Genomic DNA, 20656 nt, shown 5'->3' on the forward strand with positions numbered 1-20656 from the left:
TGACAACTATTTTTTTATAACAAAAAAATAAATGCTAAAATAAAAGCCAACTTTTGTATTCTTCATTTTCAGCTTTTCTTAAAGCTACATAAATAATATTTTTTAGAAATATTATTCCTATTTTATTCTTTTTGATAGAATTTATCATAGTAATGATTCTCGTAGAAAAATGACATTGAAGTTTTTTATGGACAGATAATTTAATCATACATTTGTTTCCCCTAGTAATTTATTAATAATAATATTAATAGAAATTAAATTTCAGTAAATATCTTTATTGATAAAGTTATACTTTAATAACATAGTTTATTAAATATAAAAATAAAACCTCTGTAAACCTATGTTGTAACAATAAAATACTTGTACTATATAAACAAAGATATATGAATAATGACTACCTAAGTTATTTATTTTTTGTTCATTGTATAGAATGTTAAACTTCCACCTTCTATCTTGTAGAAAAACTTTTGATTTTTGTTAGCATATTTACTTCTATATTACAAATGGATTAGTTTTTTACCAAATCGTTATTAATAATTTGATAACTTGAATATAAGATATTCTTACACAATTTAGGTTATTTTATATAAAAAATATTGCCCTAATGTAAAACTGTAAACATGTTACACTTGATCAATATATGACACAGTACAATATGTTACAAGAATAACATTTTTTACAAAGATATTTCATGTAACTATTCTTTTCATATAGTTACATTGTCGAAAGAATTTGTGCATCCGTTTTTGCTGCAATTTTCCAACACGATCCATACATGTTTCATTCTGACAAAGAGCACAAAACTCAGATGATATAGCGTGGAATGGTGATCGAAAATATACATTAGCATTTTTTAATGACTTATTTTTGTGATGCGCCCACACATGTAAAATAACTTCAAACGTCATAAGTAATGCCAGAAACCAACGGGAATATATAATAGCTGGTAGAAACAAACAGATTGGATTTACTTGTCCGAATGATGATCCAATCGGTACAGGTTCCATTTCCATATTATCTAATTTACAGCCCGATTTCTTAGGCATCATATTATCTTTTATTTGTTTTGGTATCTGCAATAAATTATATTAGCCAAACTTATATAAAAGTCGAATAGATATGTATATATATATATATATATAAATAAATGTGATTTAGAAAGCACGATTAATTGTATCGCATATCATTAATCACAACCTAATTCGTTACCTGGAAAGGCACTTTTCTACTTCTTTGCGTTGCAATCTTTATGAAATTAACTTCAGGTTCACCAGTTTCGACATTATTCACTGAACTAACAGGATCATGTATGTCTAAGTTGTCCCGGAAAGATTGCATCAAGCTTTCACCTGTCTCTTCATCTATGAAAATTTGCTTCATAGCGTATGTATCTTCGACCATTTTCTACACTCGTTTTACTTGAAGAAAAAAGTTAAGGATATATGTAGAAATGAACGAATAAGGTCTCTGAGGTCACTTCCCGGACGTCGGTGTTGGCACGTTTTATTCTAATAAGCTTGTCCGCCTGAAATGAAACTTGAAAGCGATCGAAGCGCTGATTAATATCCACTTATTTATTTTACTTATATATTTATTTATTTGTTAAACAGGGAAAATAAGTTAATTATGGATTTATTGTGATCGATTCGTAAGGTTCACGCGAAGAAAGAAACGAGTTTGAATAAAATATTGTAAAACAAAATGAAAAAAAGGTATGATTATTAATAATTATATTTATAATAGCTAAATAATAAACGTAAATAATCGTTTGTCAGATAGTACATGGATAAAGCATTGAAAAATTTCTAATTACAAATAAGAGAGGTTAACACATTGTTGCATAAAAGAAAAGAAAAGAAAAAAAAAAAGAATTGTATCAAGAAACCAATAAGAATCGAACTTTTCTTTCTTTTAATTAGAAATATTTAGATGTTGTAATCCTGGCGTAAATAAGATATGCTTTCAAAACTGGAATCATCGTCGATGGAGTCCCCAAAGCAAGTACAACATATAGATCCGTATTTTCTGCAGAGAGATGCAATGTACATGCAAAATATGTGAAACATACAGCACATTGTTTTTTTTTGTTCTTTGTTTTTTTTTTATATAGTCTTATTCTTATTTTTGATTTTAGTTTAACGTAAAAACACAATAACGAATTTTCAACTTTATTAGCCGTGACAACAAATTAAAAACTATTATCTAACCGTATTCAATAAAAAAAAAAAAAAAAAAAACAACTTTCATTTGTTTCTTACTTTTTAATATTTATGAGTTCGTTCATTTTCTATCTCTAATTTAGAATAAATAACTAATGTGTTTCCTATCGTAACAATTAAGAAACGAATACTATACGTTTTATAAAACTTGTTTCCATTGCAGACTTTTAAGTATTAGAATTTTAATAGTACACTTTTAACACGATTAATACAATCGTTTTTATACCATATGCATTTAAACGTATACCTTTGTATACAATTTATCTTGAAACGGTTAGATAAGGTTAATTTAAGTTAAAATAATCAATTATCTCTTGACGCTTTTAACTTTCCACAAATTCATTATATCTAATTTATTTCCTGTTATTATTTAAAAACGATATTGTGTTTATCCCTTTTTAAATATTGTATCATTCTGTTTCGTTTGATAACAGAAAATAAATAAAAAATATTTATCATTATCGACCAGGATAAAAGAAAGATTAAAATAATATTTTATAAAAACGCTAATAAATTAGAAAAACTTTTAAAATTATTATTATGAAGTAGCTTACGAAAGAAATAAATAAATCCTGCAGGAAGTACGTATCTGAATTATTCGATAATAAAATACATACTTTCTTCCCGATAAAAGCAACTCACGAAATGTCTGCCATGACTGAAGGTAAGATACCTAGATAAAAAAAGGGAATCTATTGCATGTGACAGTAGTAAATATATAGAAACTTTTTATTATTTAATAATGTAATATTTAATATTTTTAAATTTTTATCGAAGAGATAATTTTTATCGAAACCTAAAATAAATTATTTCGTAGCATAAAGTTGTTTCTTTGTTAAAAAAAAAAAAAATTAATTTTGACAATTTCATTGTAACCAATCAGTTCTTGGATCGCAATACTTTTGACGTGATATATGTTTCGTTTTAACTTTATACAATACTTCTTTATGATTGGTTGACAATTCTCGAACTTCAGATTTTCACCGTATTGAGAGATGTTACATAAATATAATTAATATCAAGGTGCAGAAATCAGGTAAGCAAAAAACGATAAACTCTGTATCTTTCCGCGATAAAATAATTTAAGTGGCAAATTTAAAATTTATATTAAAGTTTATAGTTTTCTTCAAATTTATTTAAATAAAATAATACAAATTATTTATAAAATATACTGAGAGAGAGAGAGAGAGAGAGAGAGAGAGAGAGAGAGAGAGAGAGGGAGAGAGAGAGGGAGAGAGAGAGAGAGAGAGAGAGAGAGAGAGAGAGAGAGAGAGAAATTAAATATGTATAATATCAGTTTCAAATTTTACTACTTATATACTTCTTGAATGAAATTTTGTTACATTACAGCTAGTCTTTATAACTTATTAATAATTTGAATTACAGAATTCAGAATAATTTACTTATAAGAAGTAACTTAGTAGTAAGTTAAGATAATAATCTTAACATTTTTTGTCTCCTCTTTAAAATTAAAGAAGTTTTCATAATCTGCAAAATATGGTTGTACAGAATCCTCTATCATATCAAATGTCCAATTAACAAATATATTTGTTTCTTTCATAAGATCGTAAATTTTACTGAACTTATGCAATAAATAATTTAAATTTGGTTTTTTATAAGATCTGTTAATTTTATATGTATAATTTTTATAATATGTAAGCATATAAATATAAATATAAATAAACTGTTAGAAATGCTTATAGAATACTAGAGAAAAGAATATCATGCTTACTAATTATATAATTAATTATAATAAAACAAAATGTAACAATATTAACTTTTTTCAATTTGTAATAGCAATAGTATTTTGCCTAAGAAAAATTATTACGTTTATCTAATAATTCTCACTTTCATTTTGATAAATTTTCATTATGATTTTTCAATATTGCTCTAGTACATATTAACAATAAAATAAATAACTTCAAAATTATATAGAAGGAACGTAGAGATATGTAAAACAATTTGTTGTTACTTATCCATTGTAATTGCGTGTTACAATAAGTTGTATAATTTTATCGAACAATTCTCGCGTAATGGAAACGTATACTTACATTGATCTCTGATTTACTTTATGAATTTTGTTTATTCCGATTGCTAATCATATCAGTGAATGTTTTCATTTCTATCATTTAAAAAATTTCCTCACATCTCTTATCGTCTTTTCGAAAGAGTCAAATATATCGTATTAACTCTATTTCCCGACTTTACTTTTTATTTCTGGTCAATATAAATATAATACATACTTATTAAATTTTATTTTTGTGAAACGTATATACATATATATGATATGTTGCACGTATAAAATATTTTCAATATGCATGTAACATTGGCCTATGTGCGTTGTTATCAATTCTAATCAGAACTTATATATCATTAGAACAATTACTTTTCTTTTTTTTTCACATAAAAGTATTCAGTCATAATTCGAAATTTTGCAATAATTGATTATTGGAAAATACAATGTATAATTATTATGAGAAACGTTAAGATAATTTCGAAGATACGCGAAGACGTTCTTCTAATATCATTGATTCGAGAATGGAACGATTAATTGATTGTATATACCTATACATAATTAAATATTATGCATTGAAAAAAAAAATACATATGTAAATAAATGGTGATACTAAAAAATATCTTCTTTTCTAAAAGATATCTTAAATAACAAGACTTATAATCCCTTCTATTTTTTCTCTTGCGTAGGTGTGTCCGTCTTTTGTTCCGTTTGTTCCTGCCCCGAAGCTAAAAATTGTGTTAAATGAAGAATCGACACAACGCTAGACATATATTGCGCCACGTCTTCTTTCTTAACAGTTTTTAATTGTGCTACGACCGAATGATAAACGCGATGGGCAGTTTTCGTAGATAATTGTCCGATCGTTTGTACGGTGTGCAAAACTTTGTTCTCATCAGCAGAGACTGGATCTATAACATATAAATCGATACAATAAAATCGATATTCAAATTCTTTCAAAATTAATAGCAAAAAATTAACAACATACTTGGCATAGTCTCTTCTCCATCGACAGCAGGGAAATAATGATCCAACAAACGATTGATAAGAACGCTGGTATTATCTACACCTTGGACAGCTATACTACCATATTGAGTATTCAATAATTCGTTCGTTTTCGTTATACTTATTTCTTTGAGCGCTGAAGCATGTTGAGTTGCCGAAGCTTTCGCGGAATGAAGTTTTTCTATCGTCGGATGGAGAGAACTGCACATGACGGCTTTAGCGGCGTCATAAATCTAACAAACAAATCATTTATCTTCCATAAATGATTTTACATATATCCATATACATAGATATTATCGGAACTCAAAGTTCATACGAACCTGTTGTGGCGGCTTCTTAACAATCGGAACTTTTTTTTCAACGATGTCGAGTCCTTCGCAAAGTTTCTGATCAACAGCATTTATTTGTCCTTCGAATTTCTTCGCCAATGGCGCTGCGATTGGTACCGCGGTTGCAGTAGCATAATTAAGTCCAACTTCGGCGTAATTCAGTGCCCAATTTATCAAGTGATGAGAATCTTTTAAATAAGAATACGTCGATCCTGTTTTCTCCATAGCCGTGTGAATAACGGGAATTTTTTTTACTCGATTTAATACCTCCAATTGAGGACCCACACCATTTTCTTGCTTAGTTTCCGCCATTTTTATTTTTTTTTCTTTTCAAGCTGTAAACAAGAGACGTGAATAACGTTTTTGCGTTATGAATTTTAATGTGAATACATTAAACTTTACTATATTACCTACTATATAGTTGTTTTAACTAGTTTAAAAAAAGATTAAAATTTATTAAATATTTTTATATATGTACGTACGTATATACTTTTACTATATCATCGACTCTTTCTCGTAATTGGTTTGTTCATTATAGTTACGTCAGATCTTGAATGAAATTATACTTTGACCCGTGTAACTCAACGTACTCATTTTAGAACGTCGTAGAGATATCCTTAAGTATTTATTTTAATGACTATGTAACTATCTGAATAATCAGACAAATTTATATCGAATATATATGTATGTGTACGTATATATGTATGATATATAAGTGTGTGTGTGTGTGTGTATTAACTCGTACACGATTTGTCTAATATTTACTTCTTTCGTTTCTTTTTTATTATACAAATTAATTAACATATATCTCCTTTTTTACTCCATCGATTTATTTTTTACATTTTGCTCGTTTATTTATATACTTTGTTGATCAATGCAAATTAGAAAAAAGATTATTAATCATTCATGTAAACGATATCATCGCTACTCGATAACCCAAGATTCTTTTATGATCTAAATTCTAAAACGAACGTTTAAATGTTGACCTAATATTATCGAGATACCCTTTCATACAAATATTTTTATCTAAACACAGAGTCTAATTTTATTGGAGTATTTCTGTGACTATATCTGTGACACAGATATATATATATATATAGGAGGTACTCGTAAGAATGAAACAGAGTGATCGATCGATCGACGTTTAGAAAGAGAAAAAAAAATTCGGAGAAATACCTCAAAGAGAAAAGGAGAAACTCGTATCGTCGTCGATAATATTTCGAAGACCATCATATTAGAAAGTGATTTTTTTTTTTACTCATACACTTTACATTACACCAAGTGCTTCATAAATAAATGAGTAAATTAAGAAAAAAGAAAAATTGATAATTGAAATAATTGAATAATTGAAAGCATTGTTCATCAGTCGAGTACTATTCTTAATTGGATTACATCATTAATCGATAAATCGATTCCTTAATCATCCTTTGTGCTTTTCTATATAAACTACGACACAATGGGAATGCATTTCTTTTTTGGTCTTTTCTCTTCATTATTTTTTTTAAGAGAGGATGCAATGCGATATTCTCTTTGTAGAAAAAATCGAATCTGACTCGATAAGCTTCGAATTTTGATCACGTAAGTAAAACGTTTATCGATATTAAAAGAAAATCTATGAAAAAGAAATTAAAAAAAGAATAATCAGAAAAGAGTAAACTAGAAAAGAAAGAATATAAAAAAAATTTATATATATATATATATATATAAAATTTTAGTTTATTGTATATATATAAAAATAGTTAAATTATGAACTTGTAACGAACCATGTACGTGCACGTATCCACGCATCTTTGATCGTAACAGAAATACAAGTTAACTTTCTTTTTCTTTTCTTATTCTTATTCTCTCTCTCTCTCTTTCTCTCTCTCTCTCTCTCTCTCTCTTTTTCTATCCCTCTCCCTCTTTCTCTCTTTCTCTCTTTCTCTCTTCCTCTATCTCTTTAACATGCCTAACAAAGTATAATAATATTTCTTAACAAATGATTGGTTTACTTTGAAAAGTATACTTACAAAAAAAAAACACGATTTAAAACGTCTTGAAGTTGTTGAACGAACACCAATTACGTCTTACTTCGCTCGAAGAGATACTGAACGTTGTCACTGCCGGCTTGCGTGCATTTCTGTCTCTTTTATAACATCTTTTCGTTGGTCAGCGAGGAAGAGGAAACACCAATAAGCGACGAGGAAATAAAAACGATGTAGACTTGATGAACACCGGTGGGAAGGTGAAGTAACAAGATTGAATGCAGCGCCATCTTAAACACCGTATCGATCGACAGAAGCACCCTCACTTTTACTTTTTTTTTATTTCTTTCTTCGTACGTTAATTTTGATGTACTATTCTAAATTAAAAGTTTCATAGATCGTGAACGACTTATAAGTGTTTACATAAAGACAATAATAATAATTAAAAATATCAAATTCTTAATTTTTGTATACGAACTTTCGAAAAATTAGCGACCTCAATTTTTTTTACATTTAATAAAAAAAAAAGGAAAATAAATTTAATTACAATTAAATTTAAATTAAAGGAGATAAAAAGAATATATTTCTGGTGGTACGATGAATCCGTAGGTACGGCCCTGTTCTTCCTTAATCTACGCAGTATAAAAGTACATCTTGTTGATTTCATGACGTGGAGGTTAAAACGTTGGCACTTGTTGCTAGCGAATTACGTGTTGATTTGTAATAGATGGTACGTTAAATTGTACTATGCTCTCACGATAAATCACATTGCGAATCAAATTTAGCGGGAAAATATGAGTCACGATGAAATGCAAGTCTAGTATATAGTTGCGTTATATTTTTGAATTATTGACGTTGAACCATTATAGATTACTGTATAAATCGATTTGAAAAGTCGATTTATAGAAATATGACAAAAATCAATGTATATAGATATAAAAAGTGTTTTTATTTGTGCTGTTATATATATATATATATATATATATGAATTATTGCTATTATTATTATATTTATATCTCTTTTAATCTTATTTAATAATATTATTTCAGAAATGCAGATTTTTTTTTTAACGTATTTAATAAAGAAGATGGTTTTATGAATAATCTGATTGATATATCTAAGATAACGAAAATCAATAACACAGGGAAGTCTGACAGATTTAGCGTTGTCATTCGAATATAATGTTCAAAGGTTGAAACGTTTCTCTTCGACTTATCTCTGTTTATGATTTACATATATAGATTTGGAACCTGTCTATTATCCTCATTTTAATATCGCGAATTGAACACACATAACACACATAGATTAATGCGTTGGACTTTGGACTAGAAATTTGAAGTACATCACGGAAAAATTTGAAATGCGGACAATCAATATGATATACGCACAAATATGCGGACAATATGATATAAGCAGAAATTTCAAGATCGTTTTTCGAGAGTACGATTTGTATTAATCGATTTATATTTTCCCTCTTTTTTTTTTTTTTTTTTTTCTTACGAACAATATTTTTACTTTTCCGAGAGAAATACGTTTGGTTAAATGATATTAATTATATAATCAAAATATAATGAATCATGATAAAAAAATGCTTATAAAGATAAAAAAAATGTAAATTATTACAAATTATTTCGAATTTGAGTTCTGGTTATTCGACGTTTGTTTGTTAACGGTCTCGCATTTATGAGGACTGGTTAATTCGATCACTTTTTCATTGATCGCATGTATGTATTGTGTAAGTTGTAAAAATTCCAGGAGAAAAGCGATATATCTTCTTAAGTTGTCCTTGCTAAGGGTTTTTGTACGATGAAACATATTTATATAGACACGTCGAGCTGCTTTATTGGATAAGCGGCCAACGGTTTGCAAACTATGAAGGAGTTTGTCCTCTTCTTCCGTCTTCACCGTAGAATCTGTTAAGTGAAAGTCCATGTTATTTTTATTGCTTATCGCTTTCAACTTTTCTCCTTAGCTATTTCCTATTTTTTTTTTACTTCGTATTTATTTCATTATTACTTTCTCGTTTACGATTACTTACCAGTTTGATCTTCCTCTCCAATAGCAGGAAAATATACGTCTATCAAATTGTCCACGACTATTGCGGTATTGTCCAAGCCTTTCACAGCTGCTGTACCGTAATGAGTTTCCAAAATTTGATTCGCTTTGTTCCAGCTGAGATCTCTCAGATTTGTAGCCTGTTCTATCAAAGTTCCGTTCACATGATAAATCGTGGAAACTGCTGGTTGAACTTTTTTTACGGCTAGGCCGTAGGCATTCGCTAAAATCTAAAGTAGAAAAGGAAACAACAAAATAAGGATAGTTTCGAAGGAGAGAATATTTTTTTTCGATGGGAGAGAAAAAAATACGTTTGCTCTATATGTAAGTTCTTCCTGTTGCATTCTCACGAAGCAAGATCGATTTACCTACCTGCTCGGGTTTCTCCTTCACCAATGGTACTCTTTCTTCGATTTTGTCGAGACCGAGACAGAGCGTGTGGTCGACAAAATGAATAGGATTCTCGAGTTTCTTAGCTAGGGGAGCGGCTATGGGTACAGCTTGTCTGGTAGCACTCTCGAAAGAACTTTCAGCTGTGGTTAGAGCCCAATGTACTAACCAATGGGAATCTTTTAACTTACTGTAAGTTTCTACCGATTTGGTTAAAGCCATTTCAATCATTGGAAGCTCGAGAACACGATGGAAAACTTCGAAATGAGGTATTTGAGCAGCTTCCGTAGCCATTTTTATTTCGATGAAAAATTCCCTGAGAATATTATTCACATAAATTGATTTGGTATAATCATTCGATAATGATAAAACCTAGAATCTTTCTATAAATATCCCTATATCTTATTCTTTGTTTTCGATCTTATCGTCTGGTACAATTCATAAGTTTTGACAACATTGAATGTAATACTACATTTTAATTCTACAGATAACTATATATAATAATAACAATCCTCGAGATTATTATGTATGAGATATTTATATTTCTCAAGTACGTTTTCTGGATCTGTGTAGGATATGTATATATTTTTATATATATATACATGTACAATCAAGATTCAAACGTAACGTTTAGAAAGTAATTTCATTTTTCTTATGTCTTTCTACGAGAATATAATGCAAAATCAAAGTCAGACATGTTTCCGTTGCGACAAACGTTGATGAGGTCAACGGAATGAAATTCCGTGTATCGTTTGCTGGAGATACGTGAACGCGATGCTTCTTCCTACTTTCTCGAACGAAAACGACCCTCCTATAATAGATAAAAGCGTCTCGCGATAGTCTAGAAATATCTCTCTAGTGAGCGTTGGTGCATTTTAAATGAAAAAACTTCGTTATTCACAGCGATATTACCAAGTTAAAGTCTTTTACAATACATTTAAATAAATTTAGAAAAATAATAATTTAAATATGAGATAAGCATGTCTGTTGATTCTCATATGAAAATATGTATATAACAAATGTAAATTTTTAAACATCAATATATAAAACATATATATATAATAAAATATATGAATATATATTCTGTGTGTATGTATATATTAGATCATTATATTAGATCGTATGGAATGCCCGATTTTATAATATGAATATAATATGGAAAATTAGATATTTCATACGTAACAATATATATATATATATATATATATATATATATATACTTACAAAATAATTACAATTATAATTATAAATAGGCTTATATTAAAATTAAAATACACCTATGTTCTTTTCGTTTAAACAATAAAGGTTCTAGAATTCGACGATGGTGAAGTAGAAAAATAAGAAGAATCGTTAAATAAATGTTATACTTACGTATTCGAAAATAAGTCCTCTTGAACTTCAAAGGTTACGTGAGTTTACAAGAATACCGAACGAAAGTACGTCCTCCCCTCGTAGTGGGCGACGCGCGTCTGGCGTCGTACACCTTCCACGAGCTCGTAAGGTATCGTATCGCGCATGCGCGATATACACAGCGGCTTTCATTTCATTCGCGCGCAGAGAATTTTCAATCTCGTTTCGTACAAACGTCTATATATTCTAAATAGTTGTTAACAAATTTTTCAATAACGATTCGTATACTTTATAGATACATTTATTTTTCACCAATAGTAATAACATCGAATTACATTAGAACCAATACAGGTAATTAGACGTCCGACGCTTATATTTACGATTATTGTTAGAAACGGTGAAATTGATGATCTTTCCTCGTTAGCATATTCAACGCGCTTAAACTCTTAATTGTAATATCCCGAATCATTATACAATACGTAGATATATGCATATGAAAAGAAGAAGAAAAATCAAAAAAATATTTAGATGAAAAGAAAATGAAAGAGAAAAGAAAAATAAAGTGCGTGCGTTATTATGATAATACATATCTTATTCCCTCTGTTTCTCTCTCTCTCTCTCTCTCTCTCTTTGTTTCTATCTCATTCTCTTTAAACGTTATAGACATGTACTTTTATCATAAGAAAGGAGTTAGTAAACATGATGGGTTGTATCTTGGAAATTTTCTCGTATAAGTAAAACCAATATTTTTGTTTTCCTTCTTCTTCTTGTTCTTCCCCCATTCCTTTACACATTGTCGATTAAGAACGTTTGCCGGCTACACGACGACGCGAAGAAGAAGAAGAAGAAGGTGACAATGATGTCGACGTTGTTGATGGTGATGGTGATGACGATGACGATGACGATGACGATGATGAAGAAACAGCTCTAGAAGCCGTAACATTTCTATGTGCCGTTGACCTTGGCGCGTAATCGAGAAGCTTTCCGTCGGAAGGGGAAAGAAACCCACCCGAGACAGTTTCCAGGCTTTGCTTCGTTACTCGATACCGTTTATCGGTGGGTCGGAAATCATCTGTGTGTGGTTGTTGTGGTTCTGCTGAAGATCCTGCATTCGGCGCGACATCTTTAACGACGCTGTTGTCATCATTGCAGTTTCGGTGCCTGTTGTCGTTGTTGTATTTTCCGTCCCTGTCTTTGTTCCCGTCGAGTTCACCAACGCCGTCGTTGTTGTAGTCGACGTGTCCCGTATACTGGGAGGATCGGCGAGTATTGCTGCTAATTGTTCCTAAAGAAAAATCGCTCGCAGAATAAGTGAGTTGATTTTTTTCAAAATAAATTCGATCTAATCGTTTAATAAGAAAAGAATCGTCCTCTAATTATTTTTCTTCGTTTAATTAAAATATTAATTAATATATTCAAGATGTTTTTCACTTAAATGAAAAAACTTGAAATATCTTTGTTGCTTTTGGATGATATAAAAAAAAAATATGGAAGAAAAAGAATTGTTACGCGTTAATTGTTGCTTGTTAGATTAATGAATGAGTTACGATTGAAATTTTAAAAAGAAAGTTATCATCGTCACGGCATGTTTTCTTTTTTTTCTGTTTTATTTATTTCTTTTCCTTTTTTTTCAGAGTTAACGAGTTGAGATGGGAAAGATTGCAACAGGGTTTTACCTTTCGATTCTTTATTTCAATGAAAAGAAAAAAGAAAAAAAAAAGACAAAAAGAAAAACTATATATAACGTTAACAAAAACAGCGATATTATCTATATATTAAGTATAATAAATCTCGTTGAAATATTAAAAGAATAAAAAAAAAAATTAAAACAAATATCGTTGAAAGAACCGTGCCGATAATTCTCTTCTTTTTTTTACTCGTTCGGTATCTTCGGTTTCTAGAGGGTGAACAAGGATGAAAAAAAAAGAAGAGGAAGGAAAAAGGGAAAAGAAGAGGTAAAATAAGATCATTCCAAGGATTCATGCGAGTAACGACGGACTGTCCTCGTGCAAAGACGTCGTCGAGCCCGTCGTCGTCCTCGTCTTCGTCGCCGACGTCGGACCGAGTACTTACGCACCAGCAACCTACTCGTGTTCGTTCCGAGTTTCCGTACCACAGAACGGATCGTCACGGACATCTGCTTCGTCTTCGCTGTCTCTCCCTTTTCGATTATAGATACCGCCTACGCATCAAAATCAAATCCTTTGCCAATTCTCTATCTCATTTTGTAATCGTCAATTCATCGTTATCTTTTTTTTTATTTTTCTTTTATCTTAAGAAGGACCGAGTCAATAGGAGTAATAGTCTTAAGAGTCAACCGAGTCAATATTGTGTTATATAATATTAAAATTATATGTGCATGTATCTATTATTATTTATTAGGGTGGTTCCAGGTAGATTTGAATCTCTTTTCTTTTTTAGAAAAGAAAAAAAAGAAAGTATTCCATTAATTTAACCAAGATTCATTAACATAAATCAGAATCGTAATCCATATTATATATTGTCGCTTCGAAATTCTGTTCTATGTTGTAATTATTATGCATCGCATAAGTGATATAATATTTGATACGGTAGAGACCGTAATCGACGATGAAGAAAGGAAAGAAAAGAGAGCTCAGATCGACCTCGAACCATTTTCGAAATCGGCCAAATTCGGATCTAAGATTCGGAGATTCGACCTTCAAAGTGGCATCCGTTAGCGTCAGTAAACGGCGGGAAATCCTGATGAGAAGTTTGCCAATCCATCGTGGGGTTTTAGCGGCTAGAGATGTTGCACCATTCACGAGATGAACTATGCGTCTTGCTGATTCTCTTGTCAATAGGACGAGCAATTGTTCCAAGGTTGCTGGACGTGCTTGATTCTCAGGTTCGGGTAAGCTCAATATGTTCCATAATTCTTTAGCTTTCTGCAAAGCTAATTTTGGATCCGTTGCAAGCTAACAAAGAAACGAAATTATTTATAACTTAATGAAAGTTGCAATTTTTGATATTATAAAGAGAAACCAAGAGCTTACCAATTCTATTACATAGAAAAACACGTGAATGCATTCAGTGCCTTGTTCTTTGAGAGCACGAGCCTCAGCCAATGTACGACGTGTCAATCTCCTTTGTAATTTTATTGAAAATCTTGCACCGTGTTTAATCGTACGAGTCGTCTTGCTGACAGGTTCGTTCATATCAACTTCTGTTAGATAAAAACATAAAAAAAAAAAAATAAAAAAAATAAAAAAATAAAAAGAATTAAATTTAAATATCGCACATAAACTTTAACTTTCCAATTTGAATCATTAATCTTTTGTATTTTTGTGTTATTCCAATAATAACTCTATATTAAATTTATATATAAATAAATATCGTTTTATCACGCAATTCAAAACATATCGAATAAAAGTGTATTGATCTAAATCGATAAGATCTTAAATAATACGTATAGAAAGAAATGATACCATCAACTATTTTATCAGCTGGATCAGGTAAATATCGATCAACGTATCGATCTGCAACAGTGATAGCACCATCCAATGTGTCGACTGCAACGCTAGCAGCGTGACTCCCAATTTGCTTCACGCTACCAGCACGCATCAGAACCGGTCTTAAAATTTTATTTGCTACGTATTCTCGAGTATTCCAATACATCTATATGTCAAAAAATAAATAAAAAGAAGAAAATAATATTAATATCGTTAGATCGTAAAATGATCACGAATCTTAAGAAATATCGATATTTAATCACCTGTTGAGGAGGGATATGTACCGCCGGTACTCTGTGCTCAACAATATCGATCCCTTTACAAAGTAATTGATCGATCGTCATGATTGGTCCATTAAAAGTGTAAATCGCTGGTTTAGCCGAAGCTGCTGCCAATGCCAAAGATTGTTCCGCTGCATCGAGACTCCAATTCATCAGATAATTCGAACTCTAAATACAATTTTTTTTTTCATACGTTTAATTTACAATTAGGAGAATATTTATTAAAGAAAACAAAAAGAAAAGCTTACTAATGATTACAAAAATGAGTCAAAATTATTAAAAAGTTGCTATGCGATCGTTTAATATCATTTTAATAATAAAGAAAGATTAATTATCTATATACAAACACTTTCGTAATCATCAATTGCTTAAAATTCTTCAAAGATGACGTAATTGTCAATCAAGGGAAAAAAGATAATTCGATGGTACCTTTATTCTTTTGTAAACATGTCCAGCAATGTGTATGCTACTTTCGACGATTGGCAGACTCGATAGTTTCATTATCGATTCAAATTGCGGCAGATCCGAATGGACCCGTTTCGCATTGGTTCGTGCCATCTGTGATCGTCGCTAAAAAAAAACAAAAAACAGAAAAAACCAAAGTATGTTTTTGTAGAAGAAAATGTTCTACTTTGGATGGTATATACTTCATGCGTGTGTAGATACATATGTACAAAATTTGAACAATCTCATGTTAAGAAATGTCGTCTGAAAAGAAAGAGAGAAACAGAGAGAAAGAGAAAGAAGAACAAATAGAAATGACGTCGTATGACGAAGAGCAATGACATTTCTCTTTTCTGTCTTATCGATCAGTAACATCGTTGCTATTGCGATCCATGACTATCGTGAAAGTCGAACGAGACGAAAGACGGGGTGCATCGATTTTTTTGACAATTTTTTGTCTATATGAGAGATTTTTATTTAATTATCGTAAGAGGGAGAGAAAGAGAGAGAGAGAGAGAGAGAGAGAGAGAGAAATAAGAAGACTGTCTCGTGATTAAGTCATGATCGAGAGACCCGAGCTCCTTATCGGATTTATCCAAGATCATCGAAATCATTTTAACCTTTTGTAAAATATGGCGATGACGATTTCCCGTTTTAACGAAAACTTTTGTATAATAATATTGTATTGTGATATATGTATATTTTTATGTTTTACTTTTTTACGAATTTACATGATCGTAAGTTTGATATAAAAAGAATCTTGTTTTATTCGTTCGATTCATCTTTTTTTTTTCATATATTAATTTCTACAGATAAAAAAAGAATGAAAGAAAGAAGGAATATGGAAAGGATTGCGTATAGAAATGAATGCCACTTTAATTTACGATTAAGTTAGCATCACTTCGCCGGATACGCAAGCGCGAGAAAGTAATAATAACGCGAAATAGATAACAGGGGAAAGTGAGAACGAACGAGAAAGTAATTAAGAATAAGACGGACAAGATAACATGAAAGAAAACAAGAGATGAAGAGAGAGAGAGAGAGAAAGAGAGAGAGAGAGAGAAAGAGAAAGAGAGAGAGAGAGAGAAAGAGAGAGAGAGAGGGGAGGGGGAAGGGAGGGAGGGAGAGAGAGAGAGGGAGAGAGAGAGAGTGGGCTGACCGAAAGAAGTACACACACACACACTCACATACACACACATATTTATCTATTTATATAAATAGATAAATATCATCTTCGAGCACCTCCAGAATTTCAATGCACGTTATTATTATTTTTCAATAACAAACCAATCGACATTCCTAATTCTTTCCTAATTATTTTTCCTTTTCTTTTTCTATCTATTTTAGTTGTAGTTTATTTAAAATTATCCTCAAAAGGATTCTCATAAAATAAAAGAAGGAAAATAAGCAGATTATTCGATCGTTTCATTTGAAGCGAAATCGACATGATTGAAGTCGATTTATCGTTACCATGTCACCTATCGCTCGTGAACCTTCTTTGTTTCCTGGGACCTTTCGTAACGGATAAATGATCGCTCTCTAGAATCTACTAGCAATCCAAGAATCTCGTTCTTTATTTCCTTTATTTGTAGAAAAGAGATTGATATTTGTTACTTATCGATCAATCGTAAATATCTATAAATCTATCTATCCATCTATTTTTATTTTACGACTATTATATCATCTACATATACATATGCGCATACATATTCTTTCTTCATGCACACGCGTGTACGAGAGTGTCAATTTCTCTGTTTCTGTTTTTTATTCATTCTCCTATCTTCGATCCATACACACACGTGCGCGCGCGCGCGCGTATACACATACACACACATACACACACATACACGAACATGCACACACATATGTAGATATACGCGGATGATCATGATCATACATATGGAACGATAGATCCTCCTCTTCCGAAAGAGTATCGGAGAATTATCGCGATCTTTACGTACCTCGGTAATTCGTACCTTTAAATTTCCGTCGACGATATTAACGCAGTCGATTACGTGTCGCCGGTTTGGATCCGAACAAACGACACAGAATTAAAAGTCCGGTGTTTCGCCTGAGAAGGCGTCGTTGACTGCACGTCGAGAACTGCGAAACGGTATCTCTTAAGTTTGACCTATGACACGTTGCCGATTACGTGCGGCCCGCAGAATGGCAACAGTAATGGCGCATCGAGAAAGAATCTCTTTTTCTCTTTCTTTCTTCTTTATTTTTATCATCCTTCTCTTCTTTCATTCTTCCTCTCTCATCCATCGATTTTCGTTGCATTTCTTTTGTAATTAGGATGAGATTGGTTAATTTGACCTCTTGTATGTTTCTTATCGAAAAAGGGAAAGAAGGGAGGACAAAGAAAAAAACCAAAAAGAATATAATTATATAATCATGCAATTAACCCTTTGTAATGCCATGTAATTTTTAAATCAAACACATATCTATATTTTTGAAATCTTATTTTTCATTTTTATTTGATACAAATTAACGCTATACATGGTATAGTATAATTATATTATGAATTATACATTATATAATATTTATTTTTAGGTATGAAAAAGGAAAAGAAGAAAAATTGAGTTATAAAGCGTTAACATTACACTTTGATACATCGATCGACGGGATCGAGTTAATGTTCGAAGTCTAGCTCGTTAATTAAATATCCATGATATTGTCAAAAGATAATCATTCATTTAACGATTAACTACTAATTGGCAAATTCTCAACTGTCTCGTTCTAAGCAAATCGATCGAACTTTTCTATGGTGGAACGTCTCTCTTTAAAAAAGTTTCTTAATGAGCTCGATCGTCTATTTTTGATTTCTTCTCTTCTTATCATCATCCTCTGAAGGATTCTCTCTTTCTCCCCCCCCCCCTCTCTCTCTCTTTCTCTCCCTTTCATTCCTAAGAAAGAAAAAGGAAAAGAAACTACGAGCGGAAAAGTCGAATTTATCTCTGGCAGACGTTCGTAATTATGTTCAAAGTCCAGATCGTGTCGAAGCTTTCGTGTTTGGGCTTTATACGGGAAGTCGAAGATTTAATCTTTGAGTTGTATGCTCGTGCGAGCACGGTATGCGTGTAAGTGAGATAGATGCGTTCGCATGTACATATGTATATATACTATACAAGTTTGTAAACGATATATGTACACGCATATGTTTTAAGGCGATTTCTCAGTCTCTACATTTCCACGAGATCCGATTGTCTCGCATCGAGGTTTCGCATGCGTCGAGAGAAAAAGAAAGAGATGAGAGAAAAAGAGCACCAATGGCTTCTCTTCCTCCTACTCTTCATCATTCTCATTCGTCTTTTCTTATTCGTCTCGAGTTCGCGTCTGCGCTATGAAAAAATCTCTCCTCGAAGAACCACTTTTCTCTCTCTCTCTCTCTCTCTCTCTCTCTTTTGCTCTTTTTTTTTTCTTTTTCTTCCTTCCATTTTTTTGTCTACTATTTTTCTTTCTCTTTTTTTTTCTTTCGATATCAAGGTCCGCTTTTATATCTCCTGCCTTTTCTCTCTCTATCGTAACGAGACTTTATGCCATTTTTATACGTAACATCGATGAGCAAAACGAGTCATGACGTGATGAAGGAAAATTTCAAGGAAGTTGATCCATTTAGAAAGGGATAACGTTACGTCGAATTAATTTGCTCGTTCGGTGGAAGAAATCCTTCGATCTTTTTTGTTTGTCTTCTTTTCTTTCTTTCTTTTTTCTTTTTTCTTCTTTTTCATAAGTTTCTTAATAAAAATATTATCCTGAATTTAATTCAAGCATCCATTTTGTATTTTACGTTTAATTAATTTTATATATTGACCATATACTTATGTTGAAAATAAAATAACATAATGCAAAAGATATCGAATTTAAATATTATATAAAAAATAATATTATCTTAATTATATATTAATCGTAAAAAGAATTTTTGAAGAGATAAGTAAGTTTAGAATGAGTGATATTCATCAATATCAATTAGTGACACGTCTGTGTAAGTCATTCCTAACAAATTATTAACAACAGTATTTGTATGAAAACATGTTTATAAAATCTAATATATATCTACTATTGACTAGAACAAATTTTTCTACAAGCTAAGCTTGAACTTTTCTACCGAAGAAGATAACCGACAGATAATGTTAATTAACTTGTTGATTATCGATATCATCGGTTAATTCTAATCATTGACATTAATTAGCTTTAAGCATTAAAATCAACCCAAATAAAAGAAAAAAGAAGTAATTTGCTTTTCTAAGCGCTTTAAATTTGTCTAATAATAAATTTAATTTAGATTACGTGTGTATTTGATAATTAAGAATTACATATTTCATGTTTATTTATAAAGATTTCAAAACATTTAGAGTACTATAATATGCATGACGTCTGTTTGAGTAAAGTATCGATATTTATCATAACTCTTCATCGGAATGCAACGGAAACGGTAAGCTTCTTACAACATGCTTGACGAACATGTTAGGGAAAAAGAAGATATGTATTAAATAGTGCTATCGAAGTCAATTTATTTTAATCTATGCCTATATAAATACATATATATATATATACATACATATGCATGAATATATCGAAAAGATAATAATCGTATTTGTTTCGAAGTACATGATTTAATCATATATGTATATATAAAAAATACATAGAAGTATATAAATATGTGTGTGAAGCAACGTTAGTCTGTTTGACATCTCTTTTAAAAACGTTTTTGCGTCTTAGATACGACAATTACATAGAATATAGATCAATGCAATTTAGCATATGTATGTCATCTGTAATTGGAAATGTCTTTTATTGAAAAAAGAGATGTATTATTCTTTAGATCGAAGGATAACAAAAATGCGAGAGTATTTTATTTATAAATGTTGTAATACAAATGATGTCCGATTAAACAAATTTTACTGAATTTTAACACAATTTTCCTTCATTGAAAAGTCAATTCCTAGTTTTCTCACTGGATGAATACTAGCAATCTTCCGTTTGACATTGCTAGTTAGTCTTTGTTAGTCGGATCCAGTGATAGATCTCTAGATAGAAATGCTCTTTATTAATCCGACCTTTTCTTTAGGCTATGATCGTGAAGGTACTTTCGTGTCTTTGAGAATTTCCAGATCTTCCAGATGTATTTA

General features: G+C 30.8%; 4 protein-coding genes and 1 long non-coding RNA gene across 12 annotated transcripts; 1 reads left to right on the forward strand and 4 right to left on the reverse strand.

Annotated features, from left to right (window-relative positions):
- Window positions 1–211: 211 nt before the first annotated feature.
- Window positions 212–2943, reverse strand: LOC127061382 (uncharacterized). Of its 5 annotated transcripts, none has more exons than XM_050988191.1 (3): window positions 2837–2943; window positions 1210–1536; window positions 212–1073 (listed from the first exon to the last, which is right to left on the reverse strand). In XM_050988191.1, the coding sequence occupies exons 2-3, from the start codon at window positions 1399–1401 to the stop codon at window positions 690–692; spliced, it is 576 nt and encodes a 191-aa protein (XP_050844148.1). In that variant the 5' UTR covers window positions 1402–1536; window positions 2837–2943; the 3' UTR covers window positions 212–689. The 5 variants fall into 5 exon arrangements, with proteins under 5 accessions (XP_050844148.1, XP_050844149.1, XP_050844152.1 ...); XM_050988192.1 differs by having other exon boundaries at window positions 2774–2906; XM_050988195.1 differs by lacking the exon at window positions 2837–2943 and adding an exon at window positions 2356–2671.
- A 1237-nt stretch (window positions 2944–4180) lies between these two features.
- LOC127061379 (lipid storage droplets surface-binding protein 2-like) lies at window positions 4181–7724 on the reverse strand. Of its 2 annotated transcripts, none has more exons than XM_050988175.1 (4): window positions 7577–7724; window positions 5559–5902; window positions 5222–5471; window positions 4181–5144 (listed from the first exon to the last, which is right to left on the reverse strand). In XM_050988175.1, exons 2-4 carry the CDS (start codon window positions 5877–5879, stop codon window positions 4903–4905), a joined length of 813 nt encoding a protein of 270 aa, XP_050844132.1. In that variant the 5' UTR covers window positions 5880–5902; window positions 7577–7724; the 3' UTR covers window positions 4181–4902. The 2 variants fall into 2 exon arrangements, with proteins under 2 accessions (XP_050844132.1, XP_050844133.1); XM_050988176.1 differs by lacking the exon at window positions 7577–7724 and adding an exon at window positions 6050–6189.
- On the reverse strand, window positions 7577–11506 carry LOC127061378 (lipid storage droplets surface-binding protein 2-like). Its single transcript, XM_050988174.1, has 4 exons — window positions 11348–11506; window positions 9959–10292; window positions 9570–9816; window positions 7577–9444 (listed from the first exon to the last, which is right to left on the reverse strand). Exons 2-4 carry the CDS (start codon window positions 10268–10270, stop codon window positions 9158–9160), a joined length of 846 nt encoding a protein of 281 aa, XP_050844131.1. The 5' UTR covers window positions 10271–10292; window positions 11348–11506; the 3' UTR covers window positions 7577–9157.
- A 105-nt stretch (window positions 11507–11611) lies between these two features.
- LOC127061367 (lipid storage droplets surface-binding protein 1-like) lies at window positions 11612–17660 on the reverse strand. 3 transcript variants are annotated; one of them, XM_050988153.1, is made up of 8 exons: window positions 17498–17660; window positions 15507–15647; window positions 15060–15245; window positions 14773–14962; window positions 14341–14510; window positions 14005–14262; window positions 13400–13508; window positions 11612–12611 (listed from the first exon to the last, which is right to left on the reverse strand). In XM_050988153.1, the coding sequence occupies exons 2-8, from the start codon at window positions 15633–15635 to the stop codon at window positions 12127–12129; spliced, it is 1527 nt and encodes a 508-aa protein (XP_050844110.1). In that variant the 5' UTR covers window positions 15636–15647; window positions 17498–17660; the 3' UTR covers window positions 11612–12126. The 3 variants fall into 3 exon arrangements, with proteins under 3 accessions (XP_050844110.1, XP_050844109.1, XP_050844111.1); XM_050988152.1 differs by having other exon boundaries at window positions 17483–17646; XM_050988154.1 differs by having other exon boundaries at window positions 12214–12611; window positions 13404–13508; window positions 17483–17646.
- Window positions 12498–13159, forward strand: LOC127061391 (uncharacterized). Its single transcript, XR_007780855.1, has 2 exons — window positions 12498–12637; window positions 12961–13159. It is a non-coding gene; the product is annotated as an uncharacterized LOC127061391 (long non-coding RNA).
- Window positions 17661–20656: the final 2996 nt, after the last annotated feature.

Source organism: Vespula vulgaris, chromosome 2 (genome assembly GCF_905475345.1).
Source record: "Vespula vulgaris chromosome 2, iyVesVulg1.1, whole genome shotgun sequence".
NCBI lineage: Eukaryota > Metazoa > Arthropoda > Insecta > Hymenoptera > Vespidae > Vespula > Vespula vulgaris.

What these genes read in the sequence shown, in the direction of transcription:
- LOC127061382 (XM_050988191.1), bottom strand. Translation starts at nt 1,401, where the DNA reads ATGGTCGAAGATACATACGCTATGAAGCAAATTTTCATAGATGAAGAG. An exon ending in GTAGAAAAGTGCCTTTCCAG is followed by an intron (nt 1,074 to 1,209) that starts GTAACGAATTAG and finishes AATTTATTGCAG; the next exon opens with ATACCAAAACAAATAAAAGA.
- LOC127061379 (XM_050988175.1), bottom strand. Translation starts at nt 5,879, where the DNA reads ATGGCGGAAACTAAGCAAGAAAATGGTGTGGGTCCTCAATTGGAGGTA. An exon ending in TTAAGAAGCCGCCACAACAG is followed by an intron (nt 5,472 to 5,558) that starts GTTCGTATGAAC and finishes TTTGTTTGTTAG; the next exon opens with ATTTATGACGCCGCTAAAGC. An exon ending in TGGAGAAGAGACTATGCCAA is followed by an intron (nt 5,145 to 5,221) that starts GTATGTTGTTAA and finishes TATATGTTATAG; the next exon opens with ATCCAGTCTCTGCTGATGAG.
- LOC127061378 (XM_050988174.1), bottom strand. Translation starts at nt 10,270, where the DNA reads ATGGCTACGGAAGCTGCTCAAATACCTCATTTCGAAGTTTTCCATCGT. An exon ending in TGAAGGAGAAACCCGAGCAG is followed by an intron (nt 9,817 to 9,958) that starts GTAGGTAAATCG and finishes TTTCTACTTTAG; the next exon opens with ATTTTAGCGAATGCCTACGG. An exon ending in TGGAGAGGAAGATCAAACTG is followed by an intron (nt 9,445 to 9,569) that starts GTAAGTAATCGT and finishes TTCACTTAACAG; the next exon opens with ATTCTACGGTGAAGACGGAA.
- LOC127061367 (XM_050988153.1), bottom strand. Translation starts at nt 15,635, where the DNA reads ATGGCACGAACCAATGCGAAACGGGTCCATTCGGATCTGCCGCAATTT. An exon ending in ATGTTTACAAAAGAATAAAG is followed by an intron (nt 15,246 to 15,506) that starts GTACCATCGAAT and finishes AATTGTATTTAG; the next exon opens with AGTTCGAATTATCTGATGAA. An exon ending in CACGAGTAGGTTGCTGGTGC is followed by an intron (nt 12,612 to 13,399) that starts GTAAGTACTCGG and finishes ATTTTTCTTTAG; the next exon opens with GAACAATTAGCAGCAATACT.